Raw genomic sequence first — 18,681 nt, 5'->3', positions numbered from 1 at the left:
ACTCTAGCATAGCGATGTCATTTTGGTCCTCTTTGAAAACAAAGAACAAAAAGAAAAAAAAAAAGACGACCCACTTATGTGTATGCATACATGCCTATATGCACATACATACATGTCTGCATATGCATGTGTGTGCATAAGTATATACATATACCACTTATGTTTATACCTGCATATATATACCCACCTGTGTGTCTATACATGTTTATATATGTACATAAATACCCACTTATGTATATACACTTGTATCTATACCTAATTGTATGTATATATACATATATGTGTATATACCCAGTCTTATTTATGCATGTATGTATTTATATATGTAGGTATATATGTGTGTATATACCACTCTGTATATACATACATAAATTTATGCTTGTATATATATGCATACATACTCACTTAAGACTTACAAAGTACTTTCCTCACAATAATCCTACAAGATAAGTAGTTCACATAGTAGTTTTGGCTCTATTTTACAGAAGAAGAAACTGAGACTCCATGAAGTAAGTGACTTGGCCAAGGCAATACAGCTTATCATTGTCCAAGTCAGGCTTTGAATACTGTTTTCCTGGATCCCAGTCTTTTTACGCTACACCATATTGCCTCTCTAGAAACTGCAGAACCAGTTTATGATTGTAAGCTCTGCTAGATGCCAGCTCTTCCCATGCCAACAATTAAGAGTTGATATGAATGTTTTTACAGATCTAGAACGTAGGCATTAGTGCATATAGGGAAGAACAATTAAGAAACTAACAATTCTCAGAGCAGCTAGGTGGTGCAGTAGATAGAGCTCTGGCCTTGGAGTCAGGAGGACCTGAGTTCAAATCCAATCTCAGACACTTGACACTTACTAGCTGTGTGACCCTGAGCAAGTCACTTAACCCCAGTTGCCTCATCAGAAAAAAAATAAATAAATAAATAAATAAAAAGAAATTCACAATTCTCCTGTTTATACTTTAGTTCAAATGTTAGCTGACCAATCAGTCCACAAGCCTTTATTAGGTACCTACTGTGTGCCAGAGCCAGACACTGTGCTAAGCACCAGGGATGCAAAGCAAAGCAAAACACACAAAAACAACCAAAAAGAAAAAGAAAAAGAAAACTAGGGGCAGATAGATGGTGCAATAGCTAGAGCACCGGCCCTGGAGTCAGGAGGACCTGAGTTCAAATCTAGCCTCAGACCAGACACTTGACACTTACTTACTAGCAGTGTGACCCGGGGCAAGTCACTTAACCCCCATTGCAAAAGAAAAAGAAAAATAGTCCCTGCCCTCAGGAAGCTCACAGTCTTGTGGGAGGAGACAACATGCTAACAACTATGTACAAGCAAGATATAGATAGATAAATAGATAGACATTCATATATACATATACATACATGTGTACATACATGTATACACACACACACATATGCAGGACAAGTTGGAAGCCTTTAACAGAAAGGGCACTACAATGAAGAGGGATTAAAACAGGCTCCCTCTAGAAGGTGGGGTTTTAGCTAGAACTTGAAGGAAGCCAGAGAAGGCAGGAGATACTGGATTGGTTTGCCATTTCCTTCTCCAGCTCATTTTGCAGATGAAGAAACTGAGGCAAACAGGGTTAAGCAGCTTGCCCAGGGTCACACAGTTAATAAGTGTCTGAGGCCAGATTGGAACTCTGGAAGATGAGTCTTCCTGACTCCAGGCCTAACACTCTACCCACTTTGCCACCTAGCTGTATTACTTATATATGTAAATGTTGAGTAAAAGCTATTTTTTTGCTCCAGAAAGATTCCCTGTTGAAAAAATAAAAAGGACAAAATTTATCAGTGGGAAAGATGAGTCTATTGTGGCCATAAATCAGAATCACATCATTTAAGAACAGATAGGAATCAGATTGCTTGCTGTCTTGGTGAGGGGGGAGGGAAGGGAGGAAGGGAGAAAAATTTGAAACTCAAAATCTTACAAAAATGAATGCTGAAAACTATCTTTACATGTAATAGGGAAAAAAATACTATCAAGTGCAAAAAAACCAGATAGGAACCTTAGAAATCATTTAGTCTAAAACATCCCCCCCCTCCTCTGCCACCTTTAACATCCCCCCACCTTTTTTTTTTTTTACACATAAGGAAACTGAGACTCAGAGTATTTTCTTCAAGGTCACGTAGTGAATTACTGGAATAACTGGGATTAGAACTCAGATGATCTCACTCCTTGTTTCGGTACCTAGCACTTAATAAGTGCTTGACAAGTATTTGTTGAATTGAATTAAATTTCCACTACACTATGCTGTCTGGACTAGTATTATTTTTAAGGCCATTGGGATTAAATGACTTGCCCAGGGTCACACAACTAGTAAGTGTCTGAGGACAGATTTGAACTCAGGTCCTCCTGACTCCTGGGCCTGTGCTGTATTCACTTTGCCATCTAGATGCCTTGTACTAGAATTTAAATATGGGAAAAGAAGCTGATTAGGCCGGAGAGAAAATATCCTAGTAAAAATGACCCCCTATAGGTATATAGTACTTTCTAATGTAGAGAGAACTTCACATCTATTATCTCATTAATTGCTCCCAATAGCCTTGAGAAACAAGCAGGGCAAGTATTAGCTCCATTTTGTAGATTAGGAAATTGAGGTTCAGAGAGGCTGAATTACTTGTCCAAGGTCACAGAGCTTGTAAGTGGTAATGCTGAATTTGAACTCTGGCCTCATGGCTCTAAGCCAGGTGCCTCCCCCACTATATACCATGCTGCCTTCAGAGTCATTATAGGTTTTACTACAATTCCTCATGAAGATATTATAACGACAAAATGAGAGAGTACATGTGAAAACAAAATGCCCTGCATTGACAGACATGGAAAGGACCTTAGGGCGCATCCAGTCTAAGGAGTCTATAGCTTCAGTTGCACTGTCAGTTGATAAAAGCATTTTTAAAAGTGCCTACTGTGTGTCAGGCATTGTGCTAAGCCCTGCCCCCAAGGAGGAGCAAGATGGTCCAGGAGCTTGCCAGGTGTAAATATTTGTTCTACCTGAGTTTCATCACCCAGGGTCAAAGCACCAACAGCCCTACCCTCGTTGCAGCTCTGACTCTAGGTTTCCAAAGGCTCACATTTCTATAGTATTTTCCTTCCCTCACATAGTCCTATGAGGTATCGAGGGCAAGTATTATTCTCTCTATTTTACAGGGGAGGCTCAAAGAGTGACCTGCCCAGAATCACATAGCTAGTGAGCAGCACAGCCGGGACTCAGACTCAGGTTTTCTGAGTCCAGTGTTCTTTTAACTACACCATGCTGACAGGGCACAAATTCTAGCATGCCCTACCCAGCTGGAAAGGTGTCAAGTTTGTTCTAGCAACAGATGGTGAATCTGTTGTTTGAGGACTAGCCTAGATACAGAAAGGATCATCACCAGAGGTCTAGCTATTGGATGATGACACTTCTGGACCTTAGCAACTCACAAAGCAATCTACTAGAGTGTGCAGGAGGGGTTGTGATCTGCAACTTCCACAGATCAAGCACAGGATTCTCAAACTCTCATGACCCTGTTGCTTTCCCCTTTCCATCTCAGTTCTACTGTTCTTTTCCTTTTCTCACACTTTTTGCCTTTTTCCTGAGTCCGTCCCTTTATATTTCATTGATGGTTTGGGGAAAACATTTCCATCATTTTCCCAACAATATCTCACTCAACATAAGACTGTCCCTTGTTACATAGAAGTGTAATTAAGGAAAGCAAACTGATCCACTAACCATGTATAACAAGTACCTTATTCTGCACCTGGAGTGTACTATTTCCTTACTGAGAGAAGGGAGGTATCATTATCAATCCTCTGGAGTCAACTGGTCATTGCAGTAGTCTGATTTGGGGTTTTGATATTTTCAGTATTATTTTGCCTTATGTGGTCATTGTGTATATCATCTTATGGGTTCTGTTTATTTTGCTCTATGTCAGTTCCTAAGAATCTTCCTAAGTTGCTCTAGATACTTCATCCCCACAATTTCTTATACAATAATTATATGCTAGTAAATATTATTTAAATATAATTGTTTAATTATTAATTTAATTTATTAATTTAATTATATATGATAAATTAATTAAATATTACTGTATTAAGTTATATTTCATATACCCAGTAGTGTGCTGATAAATGTTCAATCAGCTCTTGGGGGATTGGAGGGAAAAAATGTATACACAACACACTTTTAAGTTTAATCAGAGAAAATTAACATTTCTGTCATCACTTTCTTAAGTCTAGACAACTGACAAAACAAGCCCTAATTTGTAGCATTTGTCAGAGGTATAAATGCTCACACTGAAAACTTAACATTCAGTTCCCCAGAGCCAGAAGGAGCTTGGTTCAGTACACCCCTGCATATACCACAATTTGTTTTGTTATTCTCCTGTTGATAGGCACAAGCTTTGTTTTCAGTTCTTGGATACCACAAATATGAATATTTGATTTATATGGGAACTTTCTTTTCCTTCTCTATAGACTCTTTTCCAAGTCCTCTGCACCCCTCCTATTCTTTCCCCCATACTCTCTGCCAGATCTCCTCACATTTGGTCTCCTCCTTACAGAAGTGTATTAGCAGAGGGGAGCTGCAAGTATCCCTGTCCTACCAGCCGGTGGCTCAGAGAATGACAGTGGTGGTCCTTAAAGCAAGACACTTGCCAAAGATGGATATCACCGGTCTCTCAGGTAGCAGCTATTTACTCCAATCAGCTAATAGGTTTCTAAGTTCTCCTCTCCCCCTTCTCTAACTTTTGCAGGTAGCCTATAGACATCTCCCATGTTTCTGAGAGGGAGGTAGCACAAAGTATTCTCCCTGGAGTTGGCATGAATAGGCAGATGGCCAAGACACTCAGTGATATGCCTGCTGAGTGTTGTGGCTCTCACCCAGAGGGTAACTAGGTATTTATTTAGAAGCCTGTGTCCTTAAAAATGCTGCTTTCTAAGAGGCAGGTTCCTTTAGCATGCTTTGGTGAAGCTGTTGAATTCCCTTAGCCCCTCACCCTACTTATGGTTCTGACCCTAGATTTTCAGTCCATTATTCACCCATTCAGCCAATACCCATTTAGTGAATATACCCTGCCCATTTTCTTCAAAATGCATGTGTCAATAGAGACCTAAAATCTTTTTTCTTCTTCTTAAATATTTTTATTGGTATATTTTGCTTTTATATTACCTTTGGTCCCAAATATATCCACCAACACCTCCAACTACCCATAAAGCCATCCTTTCAAACAGAGAAGCTAATCCACACATCAGCTGAATCTGACTGCCTATGTAGTTGACCCTTAGAATTTTAAGTTTGGGGGGCAGCTAGGTGGCGAAGTGGTTAGGACTCGGGTCCTGAAGTCAAGAGGACCTGAGTTCAAATACGACCTAGACCGAACACTTGACACTTACTAGCTGTGTGACCCTGGGCAAGTCACTTAACCCCAAATGCCTAAAAATTTAAAAAAAAGAATTTTAACTTTGGATAGCATCTTAGGGGTCATCTAGTCCAATCTCCTGCTTCAGGCACGAATACCCTCCACCATATCCCTGACAAGTCAGACTGTGGGGTTGAGCACTATAGCTATAATCCCTGCCTTGGTGGCAAATAAGTAAGAACTTCGTCATAGGTCTGTCTCTCCCTTTTTTCTGTCTCCCTGCGCTGCCCTGGGCATCCAGATCCCTACGTCAAGATGAACATTTATTATGGCAGGAAGCGCATTGCCAAGAAGAAAACCCATGTGAAGAAGTGCACTTTGAATCCTGTCTTCAATGAGTCCTTCATCTACGATATCCCCACTGACCTGCTGCCTGACATCAGTATTGAGTTCCTCGTCATCGACTTCGACCGCACCACCAAGAATGAGGTGGTGGGGAGGCTGATCTTGGGGGCCCACAGTGTCACAGCTGCTGGTGCAGAACACTGGCGAGAGGTCTGTGAGAGCCCCCGCAAGCCAGTAGCCAAGTGGCACAGTCTGAGCGAGTACTAATCCTGACCCCCTCTCCCCCAAAACCCAGGGGGGGAGTTGGGAGAGGATTGGGAGGAGGGGAGAGAGAGGCGGACTCCAAACCTCATTTTAGTCATAGAAGAAACTTTCGTACAAAACACAGCCCACGAAGGACACCTCATACAACCCCAGCAACAGATTGGTTCCTTGGTTCCTAGCAATGAGGATTTTTTTTTTCCTTTTACAAGGCACCACAAATTCAAAAAAAAAAAAAAAAGGAAAAAGGAAAAAAAATGAGGAAAAAAGAGTGAAAGACCCCATACAAGTCTATATATAACAATGTAACCACATAATTGCATGTCTAATACAAACTGAAGCGATTAGTGTAACTTCCAATATCGAGTTACCAATTTTAATCCATGAAAAAGTATTCTGTGCTGAATTGTTTGCTGAGGTTCACCTGAAACTAGCCTCTCTTTACCAGGTTTCTCTGGAGGGTGTTGTGATTTGTTTGTTTGATTTTTTAACTCCAAATTTTGCCGTTGAACACCTCATCTCCTCATCCACCATCTTGGTCTTGGCCTCCTTTCTGGCCTCTTCCCAGGGAGTGGGAGAGATCCTTGGCTGCTGCCTAACCAAGGAATGAGCCAAAAGCTAAAAAAATCTGCCCTCAGCCAAGAAACAAACATGGTGCTGGGCAGTAGAAAAGATTATATTTTATTTTGTTTTGTTTACCAATAGAAAGAAAAATCCAGCTAAATGAGCTGTGGGAATGACTGACAGATACTGTCCCTTGATTGCATGTAGGTAGCAAAACACTAGGGCTTGACCTGGTGAAACTTGGGTTTGTGACACAACCAGACTTCCCCATAAGGACCATGAAGTTATCAATTCAGAGGATCTCTCATGGCAAAAGGGGGAGGGGCAGGGAAGGAAAATCTAAAGGGCCAGGACCCAAAGAGAATGCCATTGTCTTACTATTTGTGTAATGATCCCTAAATACCATATTCAGCCTCTTTCTAAATGAGAAGGATCAGGGAAGGGAGGAGAGGATGACACCTGCCTGCCATTTTGCTGCTATATACAGAAGTCATCCATTGGTGGCTGGACTAAAATCTGACAGTGGTTTAAAGGGTTAGATGGGTCTTTGGTTTTTCTAAATATTGTCTAAGGAATTTCTCTGGAATTGGCCTAGAGCATTATTTGGGGGTTTAACTTTTGTTTTCCAAAGGCAAATATTCTCAGAAATTACTCTTTCTTGAAGTTTCAATGATGGCCCTTAGGGAAAAAAAAATAATGGTGATGCTCACTTTCATATAGTGCTTTTCAAGTCTTGCCACCCTCATCAAAAAGGGTGTCGCCACCACCCTTGGATTTCTATAGCACCTTTTCTACCCTCCCCCAATCCCTAAAGGTATATGTTCATGTATAACCTCACTGAGTTTCAAAACATCCCTGGGAATTGGGGGTGGGAGTAGTTTAGAGATTTTAATCAGCTTTTTATACATGGTGAAACAGGGCCTCTTGAGAGATTCGGCCATTTGTCCAGAATCTCAAGGTAAGTCAGTGCTTGAACTGGGAAGAGAATTCAGGTCTCCTATGTCCCAGCCCAGTGATCTTTCCCTTAGTTTTGAGATGGTTTAAAGACTCAACTTCCCCTGGGGATAGCCTGAATATTACTGGAGCACATAATGCCACATAGGGCATCCCTCAGCCTACAAAAGGAATCAGCCAAGTGACAGACTGAGCCAGGCCCCTGGTGATCATCCATCTGCATACCAATGAGGTATCACTACACTTAAAAAGTTCTCCCCAATTTGCTTCCAAGGAGGGCTACAGAAAAGTCAGGTAGCTTATCAAAGGATATACATCTTGCCTTGAGCCTTCCAGGTAGCTCTGCAGACATTAAAAAAAAAAAAAAAAAAAAAAAAAAATCCTTCCAACTCACTGCTTCCAAAAGAACAACAAAAAAATCATCCTCTTCTTTTTTTTCATCACTATCTCTTGAAAACAAGATTTAAGTAGATAGAGAGATAACAAGAGTGCCCCTCCCCATCCCAGTTTTTTCCCTTCCTCCTCCAGCATTCTAGCTCAAATTTCCTCCCACCTTTAAGTTGTGTTCTGAAGACTAGTCTCTGTCCTGTGCCCAGAGGATTGTAAATACTGTATCATACGTAGAAGAAAATAATTTTTTTTGGTTTTTTAAAAGCTCACTTTGAGATAGTTTAATGTAAATCCAACAGGCGCGTTTTGAAGCCCGTTTAGGAAGAAATGGAAATGGTTCCTCTTCATCGCCTTAATGCCTAAAGATCAGAAATCCCTGAGCATCCCCACTTCTGTTTCCTTCCCAGAAACAATGCAAAGCAACTGGTAGAGATAGCTGGGCCTTGGCCCAGCTGTGTGTGTGCCTCTATAGCTCCTCCTGACATAAGTTTGGGAAAACTGCCTCTCCCCTTCCTCTCTCGACCCCCACCTCCACTCTCCCACCTCCCCTGGTAGCTTTATTCTTCCCATCCTTTGGATCTCCTGAGTAGTGAGTGGGTGGGGAAGGGATAGGGGAACAGTCAATAGTAACTGGGGTGGGGGGAGGGGTCTGACTGCCATGACTGTCTTTCTCAAAGAAGATGTTGGGCACAGGGGTGGCTGTACCAGGTTCTCCCCACCTACCTCAGGCCTGATCCATTGGTGACCTTGACTTTGCTGACCCAAAGTTTCATAGCTGGCTATGGTCCTCTGGCCTGTTCCTTCCAAGGCTTCAGGGCAGAGCCAGAGGACTGTCTCCTCCTAGGATTCATTTGGTACGCAAGAGAGTCACAGCCTCACTTTTTTTTTTTTTTTTTGCACAAGACTCTCTCTACGAGTCAGGAATAGGTTTGGGAAATTGTCATTTGTCTTTGGAAGGTTGCCTGGCCTCTGGGCATCTCCCTTCTAGGAAGAATAGAGTTTTTATCAGCATCAAAAGCCCTCTTCTAGAGCGGTTCCTTTTTTCTAGCTCTTTCTGGAGAGGAAACACCAAGAGAAATGCCCCTGTTGAATTGGAATAGAGCTTGCTCCCAATCCAAAAGTCAGACATAATTGGTTTTCTGGACAGAGACAGCTTGTTCAGGAGAGGGACTGAGGAGGGCAGGCCGCATGTCCGGGAAGGCTCTCACCATCACCAAGGTGGGGACATTGCCCTCACCACAATCCCTCTCCGACGTGGTCTTTCTTTACCTTGTGTCTTCTCTTGTAAAAATGAAACTAAGAAATGTCTAAAACAGTTAAATGAAAGTGTGTCAAAAATTTTAAAAAGAAGAAACACAACAAAAAAAAAAACAGAAAAAACATCTAACATGAACCGTGTGACATTGCATAACGCTGTGATGCTAACCTTACACTATGTAACGCTATCTTGTATGTTGGATTTGTTAATTCACAGTGCGAGTGCAGAATAAAGACTGATTCACATTCAGTATGGCTTGTCTCTATGAAACTGGGGAAATGAAACAAAGTCAACCTTTATAGGTTCCACCCCACTACACTATGAGGTTTCCATGCTACAGGAGGTCAGGTAAGACCAGGAGGTAGGTTGCAGAGACCCTTCCAGACACCCTGAGATTTCTAGGCTGCTAAAGAAGAAGGAAGTCACCCAAAGACAGTGCTGCTGGCACCCTCAAAATTTCCAACCCCACGGCAAAACCCTCATGGCCTATCCCAAGTGATGCCTATACGCTGGTCCCTCAATTCTACCCTTGGACTGTCATTTTGAGGAATGTGACCAACAGCGCAGCTAGGTGGTACAATAGATAGAGCATCAGGCCTGGAGTCAGGAAGACATTTTCCATACTTCAAATCTGGCCTCAGAAACTTCCTAGCCATATGACCCTGGGCAAGTCACTTATACCTGTTTGCTTCAGTTTCCTCATCTGTAAATTAAGCTGGAGAAGGAGATGGCAAACCACTTCAGTCTTTGCCAAGGAAACCCCAAATAGGGTCACAAAAGTCGAAAACGACTGAATAAGTCACCAAGGGTAGAAAGAGAATTAGACAGTGCTGGAAGCCTTGTGTTCAAATCCTAGCTCTCCTATTTACCACCTACTAAGGAATACAATATGTAAACAAATGAACAAATACAAAATGATTTGAGGAGGGAGAGAACGTTAAGAACTAGAAGAATCCAGAAAGAGGTGAGCTTCGAAGAAAGCCCAGGGATTCTAAGAAGCCAAGAAGACATGGGAGCTGTGCTTAGCTCCTCTGTGCCTCTCCAGGCCCAGGGACGAGTATACTCAGCCCCAGATAATCTGTCAGGGTGGAGGATGAATTTGAGAGATGGAAGGCAAGAGATTGGTTAGAAGGCTATTGAAAACGGTCCAGGAAAAGAGATGTTGAGGGTGTGGACTAGGAAGATGGGAATGGAGAGGAAAGAAGGAGGTGAATTTGAGAGATAATGCAGTCCTATCATCAATCAAATAGTTGTTGTTGTTCAGTCGTGTTCTGACTTTTCATGACCCTATTTGGGGTTTTCTTGGCAAAGATACTGGAGTGGTTTGCCATTTCCTTCTCCAGCTCATTCTACAGAAGAGGAAACTGAGGCAAACAGGGTTAAGTGACTTGCCTGGGTCATACAGCTAGTAAATCTCTGAGGCTGGATTTGAACTCAGGCTTTCGTAACTCCAGGCCCGATGCTCTATCCGTTTTACCACCTACCTTCTCCTCAATTAATGGCATTTGAATTAATTGGATGTGGGGTTGGAGAGGGAGTTATATATGTATTTCTTGCTCTTTAAAGAATTTTAGAAGCAGTAGGGATTCCCTGCAGGATCCAGTCAGCTACTGACATTCTTTTTTTTTTTTAATATTTTATTTATTTTTAGTTTTCAACATTTGCTTTTATAAGATTTTGAGTTTTAAATTTTTCCCCCTCCCTCCACTCCCCCTTCCCTAAGATGGCATGCAATCTGATATAGGCTATATATGTATGATCATATTAAACATATTTCCACATTAGTCATCTTGTGAAAGAAGAATCAGAACAAAAGGAAAAAACCACGAGAAAGAAAAAACAAAAAAAGGCAAATAGTATGCTTTGATCTGCATTCAGACTCCATAGTTCTTTCTCTGGATGTGGATAGCATTTTCCATCATGAGACTTTTGGAATTGTCTTAGATCATTGCATTGCTCAGGAGAGCTAAGATTAACAAAGTCGGTCATTGCACAGTGTGGCTGTTACTGGGCACAATGTTCTCCTGGTTCTGCTTACTTCACTCAGCATCAGTTCATACAAGTCTTTCCAGGATTTTCTGCTCACCATTTCTTATGGAACAAGCTACTGACATTCTGAGAGAAGTAACTGTCTTTCGGTTCTGTATACCCTCCTGATGCCTGTTATTATATAGAATCAAATGCCATTGTTCTTGTAACACCCAAACCCCTCCAAACTTTGCCTGGTCTCCTGAGGATGTCAGAGACCATGATAGGTACAGAAGTGAGTGCACTGAAAATGAGAAACCTGAATTAATTTAGCTATGATTGGCCCTTTTTTAAGGGCTTGGGAGCTGGTACATAATTTACTTTAAATGACCTGCTCGCCTCTATCTTAACTACTGTGATAAATCCTAATTAATCTCTCTGCTTCTAGTCTTCTCCAGTTCATCTTCTGTGCAACTGCAAAACTGATATTTCTAAAACACAGGTCTATGTCACTCTCCTACTCAAAAACCTTCCATAGCTCCCTATTACCATAAAGATAAAACTTCAAAAATCCTTAGCCTGGAATTTTAAACCTGTCACAACTGAGCTCCTTATCTATGTTTCTAATCTGAACTGGCCTGTTAACGGTCCCCAGTACGTGACACTCATTTCCTGCTTCTGTCTTTACACAGGCAGTCACCCTTCTCTGGAATGCAGCCCCTCCTCACATCCTCCTTCTAGAATCTCTAGCTTCCTTTCAAAGCAGAGGTCAGCTGCCCTCACTACTCTTGGCCTAACCTGATTCCCCTTAACTGTGAATACTCTGACCCTCTTGAAATAACTCTGCTTTTTTTTACTTATCTGAATGTAAATTGTGCCTTCCCACCCATAGGGTGTAAGCTACTTCAAGGGCAAATAATTTTTTTCTGTGCCTCGCATAGTGCTTTGCACATAGTAGATGCTTAATAAAGGTTTGTTGAATTGAATGTTTATAAGAAATCATTCCATCAAATAATTATAATGGACATTCATAAGTCCTAAGAGTTGGCACATCTTTTTGGAATCTTACAGCTGCCCTGGAAGATAGGTATTATACTGGTATTATTATCCCTACTCTGCTGATGAAGAAACTGGGAGTAGGGGTAGGTGTGGGGTTGCTTGACTTGTCAAAGGTTATACTGGGAGTAAAGGCTGAGGCAATTATTTGACTCTGGTCCTCTGACACCAAGGCCCGTATTATTTCCCCTACCTTGGACTGCCTAGGTTAAATTTTCCTAAGGGCGTGTGGGACAGGGAATTTACCTGTGATTTGCATACACCAACACATACCAGCTGTTTCTCCTCAGACATTTATTTTCAAGTACAAATGAAATTATTGCTGCCCTAGAGATAGTCATTTGTTAATCTTCTCTCCTCTGTCTACCCCCCCCCCCCCGCCCCCACTCATCAGCTACTACTGACCCAGATTACTTCCAGCAGATAAGGAGTCAACACCCATGGAGAGACCCCAGACTATCAAGGCCCAAAGAGCCAACCCCTAAGGGAAATGGGCAACAGTCCGATTCTGTCTAATTCAAGTCAACAAAACATTTCACTGAGTGCAAGGCACTGTCTTGGGCTCAGAGCCATGTCCAGGCTGGATGACCAGTGAATGATACTAATGTGTGAAGCTCTAGATGGAACAAAAGGGAGGCTTTTGTCAGCCTAGGCTTGGTTTCAACACAAATGTGGGGCTCCCCTGCATATGTGCACCCAGTACCCTTGAGGCCGCCCTTCTCCCCTCAAAAACGAAACAAAACACATTCCCAAAGGTTCTTGTGTGGGGAAGATATTACAAGGGTGATTCTGGAGCTTGGATGATTCTCTGCTTTGGCTCAAGGCTTACTGGAAATTGCTGCAGTGCCCAGCTTGGGGAAGGGCAGGAAGTAAGCCTGGTCCCCACCCCTTAGCTTTTGTTCAGAAAGCCGGGTGACTTAATGTCGAAGCCACGTGTGCTGCTGAGGAAAAAAGAAATTGCACCCAACTCCATCATCCAAGATCACCAAATAAAGCCACAAACTTGTGCCATCCAGAGCTCAGCCACTCTGAGGATTGGGTCTCAAGGTCAACACAAGTCTAACTTTTGATGGGAAATTTCTGAATCCTACATAGTAATAATGGTGACCATAATCATCACCTATGTTCATGTGTGTGTGTGTGTGTGTATACTTTTTTTTGAGGTAGCTGGGGTTAAGTGACTTGCCCAGGGTCATGCAGCTAGTAAGAGTCTGAGGCTGGATTTGAACTCAGGATGATTCATCTTCCTGATTCCATGCCTAGCATTCTATCTACTGCACCACCTAGCTGCCCCAACCCAGTAACTACTTTAGGATTAATACTCCTAAATCGCAGGTTTGATAATGTCACTCCACAACTCCAAGTCCTTGCATGGTTCCCCATCACCACCTATATATTACATTTTTATATATACTGATGTATATGTAAAGATGGATATAAATAGATCTGCAGTACTAACATATACATATGTATTTGTACATGTGCATATGTATGTGTATATTTATTTGTTTATGAGGTAGCTAGGTGGCTCAGTGGATAGAGTGCTGGGTCTGGAGACAGGAAGACCTGAGTTCTAATCTAGCCTCAGACACTTACTAGCTGTGTGACCATGGGCAAGTCACTTTACCTCTGTTTACTTTAATCTACTGGAGAAGGAAATGGCAAACCACTCCAGCATTTTTGCCAAGAAAACCCCATGGACAGCATTGGTATCCATGGGGCCACAAAGAGTTGGACACAACTGAACAAGAAATAAACGTATTTATCCATATAAATACATATGTATGCATATTTAAATATAACTATACAAATATATGTGTGTATACACATACACATATATGTATTTTGGACTGAACCTGTTTTCACTGATACAGTAAATTTCCAATGAGGATAATTCCTTAGACCAATGTTAATGGATATCTGTTCTGCACTTAGTCTTGGAGCACTGAGTCTTATTGTCTATGGAACTGAGAAGCTAAGTAAATGACTTGACCAGAATCATAGTTAGCTGGTGTCTAAGAGGGGAATTGAACCCAGGTTCAATGAATCTGAGTTCAGCATTCTATCCACTGAACCATTCTGAGGAAAGGAGACTGAGGGGGAAGGGTTATGTAAACCATTATTAACATTCACATAAATCTCCAGGAGGTGAATAAATAAGCAACTTTCTCTAATTATTAACATACCAGGCTAGGTTCCAGATTTTCTATTAGGTCTGACTACCATCAGGGAGTTATGAGAGATACAAGTCTAGAAGCTTATGTAGAGACACAGGGATTCACATTGTTTGGGCATACTTTCCTAAAAAACGAAAATCTACCTTATCTCTGGGGCAGGTAGGTGGCGCAGTTGATGGAGTGCTGGGCCTGGAGTCAGGAAGATTGTTCTTCATGAGTTCAAATCCAGTCTCAACTGTGTGACCCTGGGCAAGTCACTTAACCCTGTTTGCCTCAGTGTCCTCATCTATAAAATGAACTAGAGAAGGAAATGACAAAGCACTTCGGCATCTCTGCCAAGAAAATACCAAATGGGGTCATGAAGGGTCTGACACGACTAAAATGATTCAACACAACAACCCTAAGCCTAGGCCCCTCCAATACAGCCTCAAAAAGGCAGCAAAGGTGAATTCAGCACCAGCTTTAGCAGTCGCAGTCTGAAATGGAGGAATGTCTTCCCCTCCCTCAGAGGAGAGCTAAAAGTAGCTACAGAACTTCCTTCTCGGAGGTGAAATGCAAACAGGCTTAGCAGGTAGAACAACGGAGCAAAGAAATACAGCACCCAGCCAAGGGGGATTTGTGACTGAGACACCCATCTTTGTTTTTCCGACCAAATAATGAAAACTGTGTAATCTATCTAAGCATGGTAACTATTTTCTCAGATGATCTCCTAATACCACTGCCTGAGAAGCAGAATGCCTAGTTCCTCAGGGATTTTCCTCTGTGAGTGTCGTGTCATGGGCGAGGATGGGAAGAGACAAAGAATTTGTTCCACAGAAGCTCTTACTCGACTCATCCCAGGGGACAGGGAAGCCATCTTTTTAGTAAGAAAATTACAATTTCCTAGTTCAGCTTGTGAATTTTTTACCTGTTAAGTTTTCTAGTACCGAAGTTCAAGGGCTAGCCACTCAGCAGGTGAAATGTGGGAAGAGCTGACCAGAAGAGATAGTAAGATAGACAGACAAATCTAGGATTATCTTGCAAAGATGAAAGATATTTTCCACTGTTGAGCTGAAGTCCATCTTAATGTCAAACTGCTCTTTGGACTTTCACACTCTTTAAGCTCACAAGGACTTAAAGTTTCCCAGTCCCCTCATTTTGCCTCCCTCTTAAGACTGACTGTCCAGTGAGTTGGTAAGTATAGTATAATAATCTGGTTTCTAAAAACAACAACAAAAACAAACCTGCAACTTATCAAAAAATTGAAATAAGTTGAAAATGGCTATAGATGGTTGAAATTGTCAATCATTTAAATTTCTCTTAAACTTTTTGGTGTCTCTGATTTTTAAAGTAAAGTAAAATCCCTTCATAGTCAATAAATGCAAAACCGGTTTGAAGTGAAAATCCACTGGAGAGGCTAAAATTAGTACAGAGACAATAAAGTAGAAGTACATGAATACAAATTAAAAAGCCCAAATTCACAAATCCAATCCATTATAATATCATTGAGATTCACAAGAATTATTGATGGAGAGGAAAGACTGCTAGTTTGCTCTGTCTAAAATTTATATATATTTCAGTTGCATGAAACCTAATAAATTAAAACATTTTGAAATTTCCATGCAAAATATATTGGCAAGACAAAGAACATTTTTCCAGGGTTGATTAGGTGCTTAAGAGCAAAAACAAATTTTCAAAAACAGTGACATCAGAAAGATTCCTTAGTATCATATCACCTGCCAAATTATGAGGTTTAAAAAGCCTAATTTAGCAGGAGAAACATTGGTGCTACCTGCATCTGTTGAAATGGCTGAAACAATACTTGATGAATCAAATGCAAAGCAGTTTTGAATAGTTCCAAATGCAGATAATACAGTGAGAAAATTGCCTATTTGTCCAAAAACCTTTTTGATCAAATCAAAACTAACATATTCCAATTTACATCGCAAGTGGGTGAAGCAACAGATGCAGTTAAATATGCTCATTTGATGATACATGTTTGTGTGTATGTTGTTCCTTTGTAAATTTGTTGATGGTAATGCCAAGATTAAAAATAAATTTTCAATTTTCAAGATAAATTTTCAATTGATGGATTTTTAAAAATGAAAATCAAGTTGTGGGAGAACCACATGGTACTCTGCACTAATAAAACACAATTGACATTACAACAAAATGGAGGCCAACAAGTACTAGTTTAAAATGTAGTAGTCCCTTGTGGAATTTGGATACCTTGTCTGCACTACATATAATCACTTAGACTGAGAAATGGGTGAGGAGGTACAAATTTTTTCAAATTACTGCAACAGCAATCAACTTTACATAAAACAAGTCCATTAAAAGGAAGGCTCCTTGTACAACTGTGTGACAATATGGTGGTAGGGGATCAGAGCACTTCTACTATTGCAAAATATGCTTTTCTTGTGCCACCATCCTTCAAATTGTATTTGAGCCAAAAATAAATGCCATTTTTCTTGTTGTTTGTCCTTTGTTCTTAAAGAGGCCCAATGACATCACAGAGAGTGATTTCTTGAATTTCGAATGAATTGGATTTAAGTGAGACAGAGCTGTGCAAAAGTAGTCAGCCTCATAGAGTCACTGAAGTCCAGTGGCAAAACAAAGGCCAAGACTACTGGTGATGACCCAAGATGCCACCATTTTTCTTAGCAATAACAGTAAAAATAAAATAAAATTATTTTATAAATATTTCCTCCTGAAGTTTGTGTACTTTGCTGGATGCTTTTTAAAAAACTGAGTACTCTAAATAAGTCAATACAAGGGCCTCAGATTCATACTCTGACACAGAACAACAAAATGACCACAATTATTAAAGTTAGAGGCAAAAATTGTTGCCCAATTTTAAAAATACCTGACATAAAAATGAAACAGAATAATCGGCTTATTAATCACTTGACAAATCTATAAAAGAAATCCTCATTTTATCTTAAAGGCCTACATATTCCTAAATAAAAATGGATAAGAAACCTATTTGCCATGAACACATATGAGACATTTGTCATAATTCATCTGAACAAGAGTGATAATACAAACAAGTGTATGAACTTGAAAATTCTATGTTTCCTCTACTGGTAATTAAAGAGTTCTCTGTATGTATAACATATACATAAATTAGTACAAAGTATATACAAAACAATCCACATTTTACTACCATTTACATCTTATTTGTGTGAAATAGAAATTTTCCACTAGGGCTGTTAGAAAGAAAAAATTATCAACCTTAGAAAGTGGTTGAATAAGAACTATAAGTAGCAATATCACTGACACCACATCAAGAAACTTTTCATGAAAAAAGTTTGCACATAGTTAAGTGCTTAATATTTTTTAAAAGCCTGAACATTAAAGTCATTTGTTGTTTGTTATGAACATGAAAAGTATAAATTATTTACCCGTGTTGTTTTTAATGCTTGGGTTTAGTACATGCTGTTATAAAATTAAAATATTATTTGCATATGAGCTGAAAAAATTTTCTTTTATGAAGTATATAGGAGGTACTAAACAGTATGAAAAAAGTGAAATACCGGTTTGTAAACCACTGACTTAGCAGCTAACCTAAACCTTGTGTTTACATATTTATACCCATAACTCTTCTAAAATCTAATTTCTCACACACAACACATACACATTTTGGTCTGGGCATGTGACTTCATGAGTATGGGGAACTCCCTGTGTGGAAAACTCCCTCCAGAGATGCACATTAATAACTTATCTGCATCTTATAATCTGAAGAGTTGCCTGGCTCACTGGGCTGTTAATAAGCAAGTTATCCCCAGTTACGATGCTAGTTTGTTTCACAGGCAGGAGTCCAAGGCTGATCCTCTAACCACCACATCCCATTGTCTTTTATCCTATTAGGTTCACACTCTTTAAAAGGTTTCAAATATTCTTTTTTCACATATCTGTCTGATCTACCCATGGAGGGCACAGGCTTCTTGAAGACAGGAACCACCTTTTCTATTTCTCTGGCATCCCTTTGAAACACAATGCAGGAGAGAGCAAAGAGAGGGTATATGACCAACTGAAGGTGTGTATGTGTGGTATTTGTATAAAAAAGTCATAAAATCAAGTAACATAGAAGACTTGGAATGCACCTCAGAGGCCACCTACTAGGTCCAAATCCTCGAAGATAGATACTCTAGCCTCTGTCTGAAGACCTTTGATGACGTCCTGAGACCGTCCATTACATGTTCTAATTTTTGGCAAATTCTCCTTGTATCATGCCAAAATTGGTCTTCCTATAACGTAATGTAATGGTTTAAATTCTCTTAAAATACAAAAGTACTTCTTCTGTCATGCTACAATATGGTTCCAAGCCTTTTCACTCACAAGTAGACCAAAAAAAGCAAACACTAAGGC

General features: G+C 40.4%; 1 protein-coding gene across 2 annotated transcripts in view; it reads left to right on the top strand.

Moving 5' to 3' along the window:
• Positions 1–7,862, top strand: part of SYT11 (synaptotagmin 11) — a 28,084-nt gene extending 20,222 nt beyond the window's left edge. The window contains exons 3-4 of one of the 2 annotated variants that reach the window (XM_027871842.1): positions 4,561–4,681; positions 5,660–7,862. In XM_027871842.1, the coding sequence (XP_027727643.1) occupies positions 4,561–4,681; positions 5,660–5,970 (432 nt within the window). In that variant the 3' untranslated portion in view covers positions 5,971–7,862. Of the gene's footprint in view, positions 1–4,560; positions 4,685–5,659 lie in introns of both variants that reach the window. The other variant, XM_027871841.1, reaches the window with a different exon arrangement.
• The last annotated feature ends 10,819 nt before the right edge of the window (positions 7,863–18,681 follow it).

The sequence above is a fragment of the Vombatus ursinus genome, unplaced genomic scaffold (assembly GCF_900497805.2).
Source record: "Vombatus ursinus unplaced genomic scaffold, bare-nosed wombat genome assembly UNPS02014798.1, whole genome shotgun sequence".
NCBI lineage: Eukaryota > Metazoa > Chordata > Mammalia > Diprotodontia > Vombatidae > Vombatus > Vombatus ursinus.
Note: the sequence above shows the minus strand (reverse complement) of the source record. Positions and strands in the feature narration are given on the sequence as shown.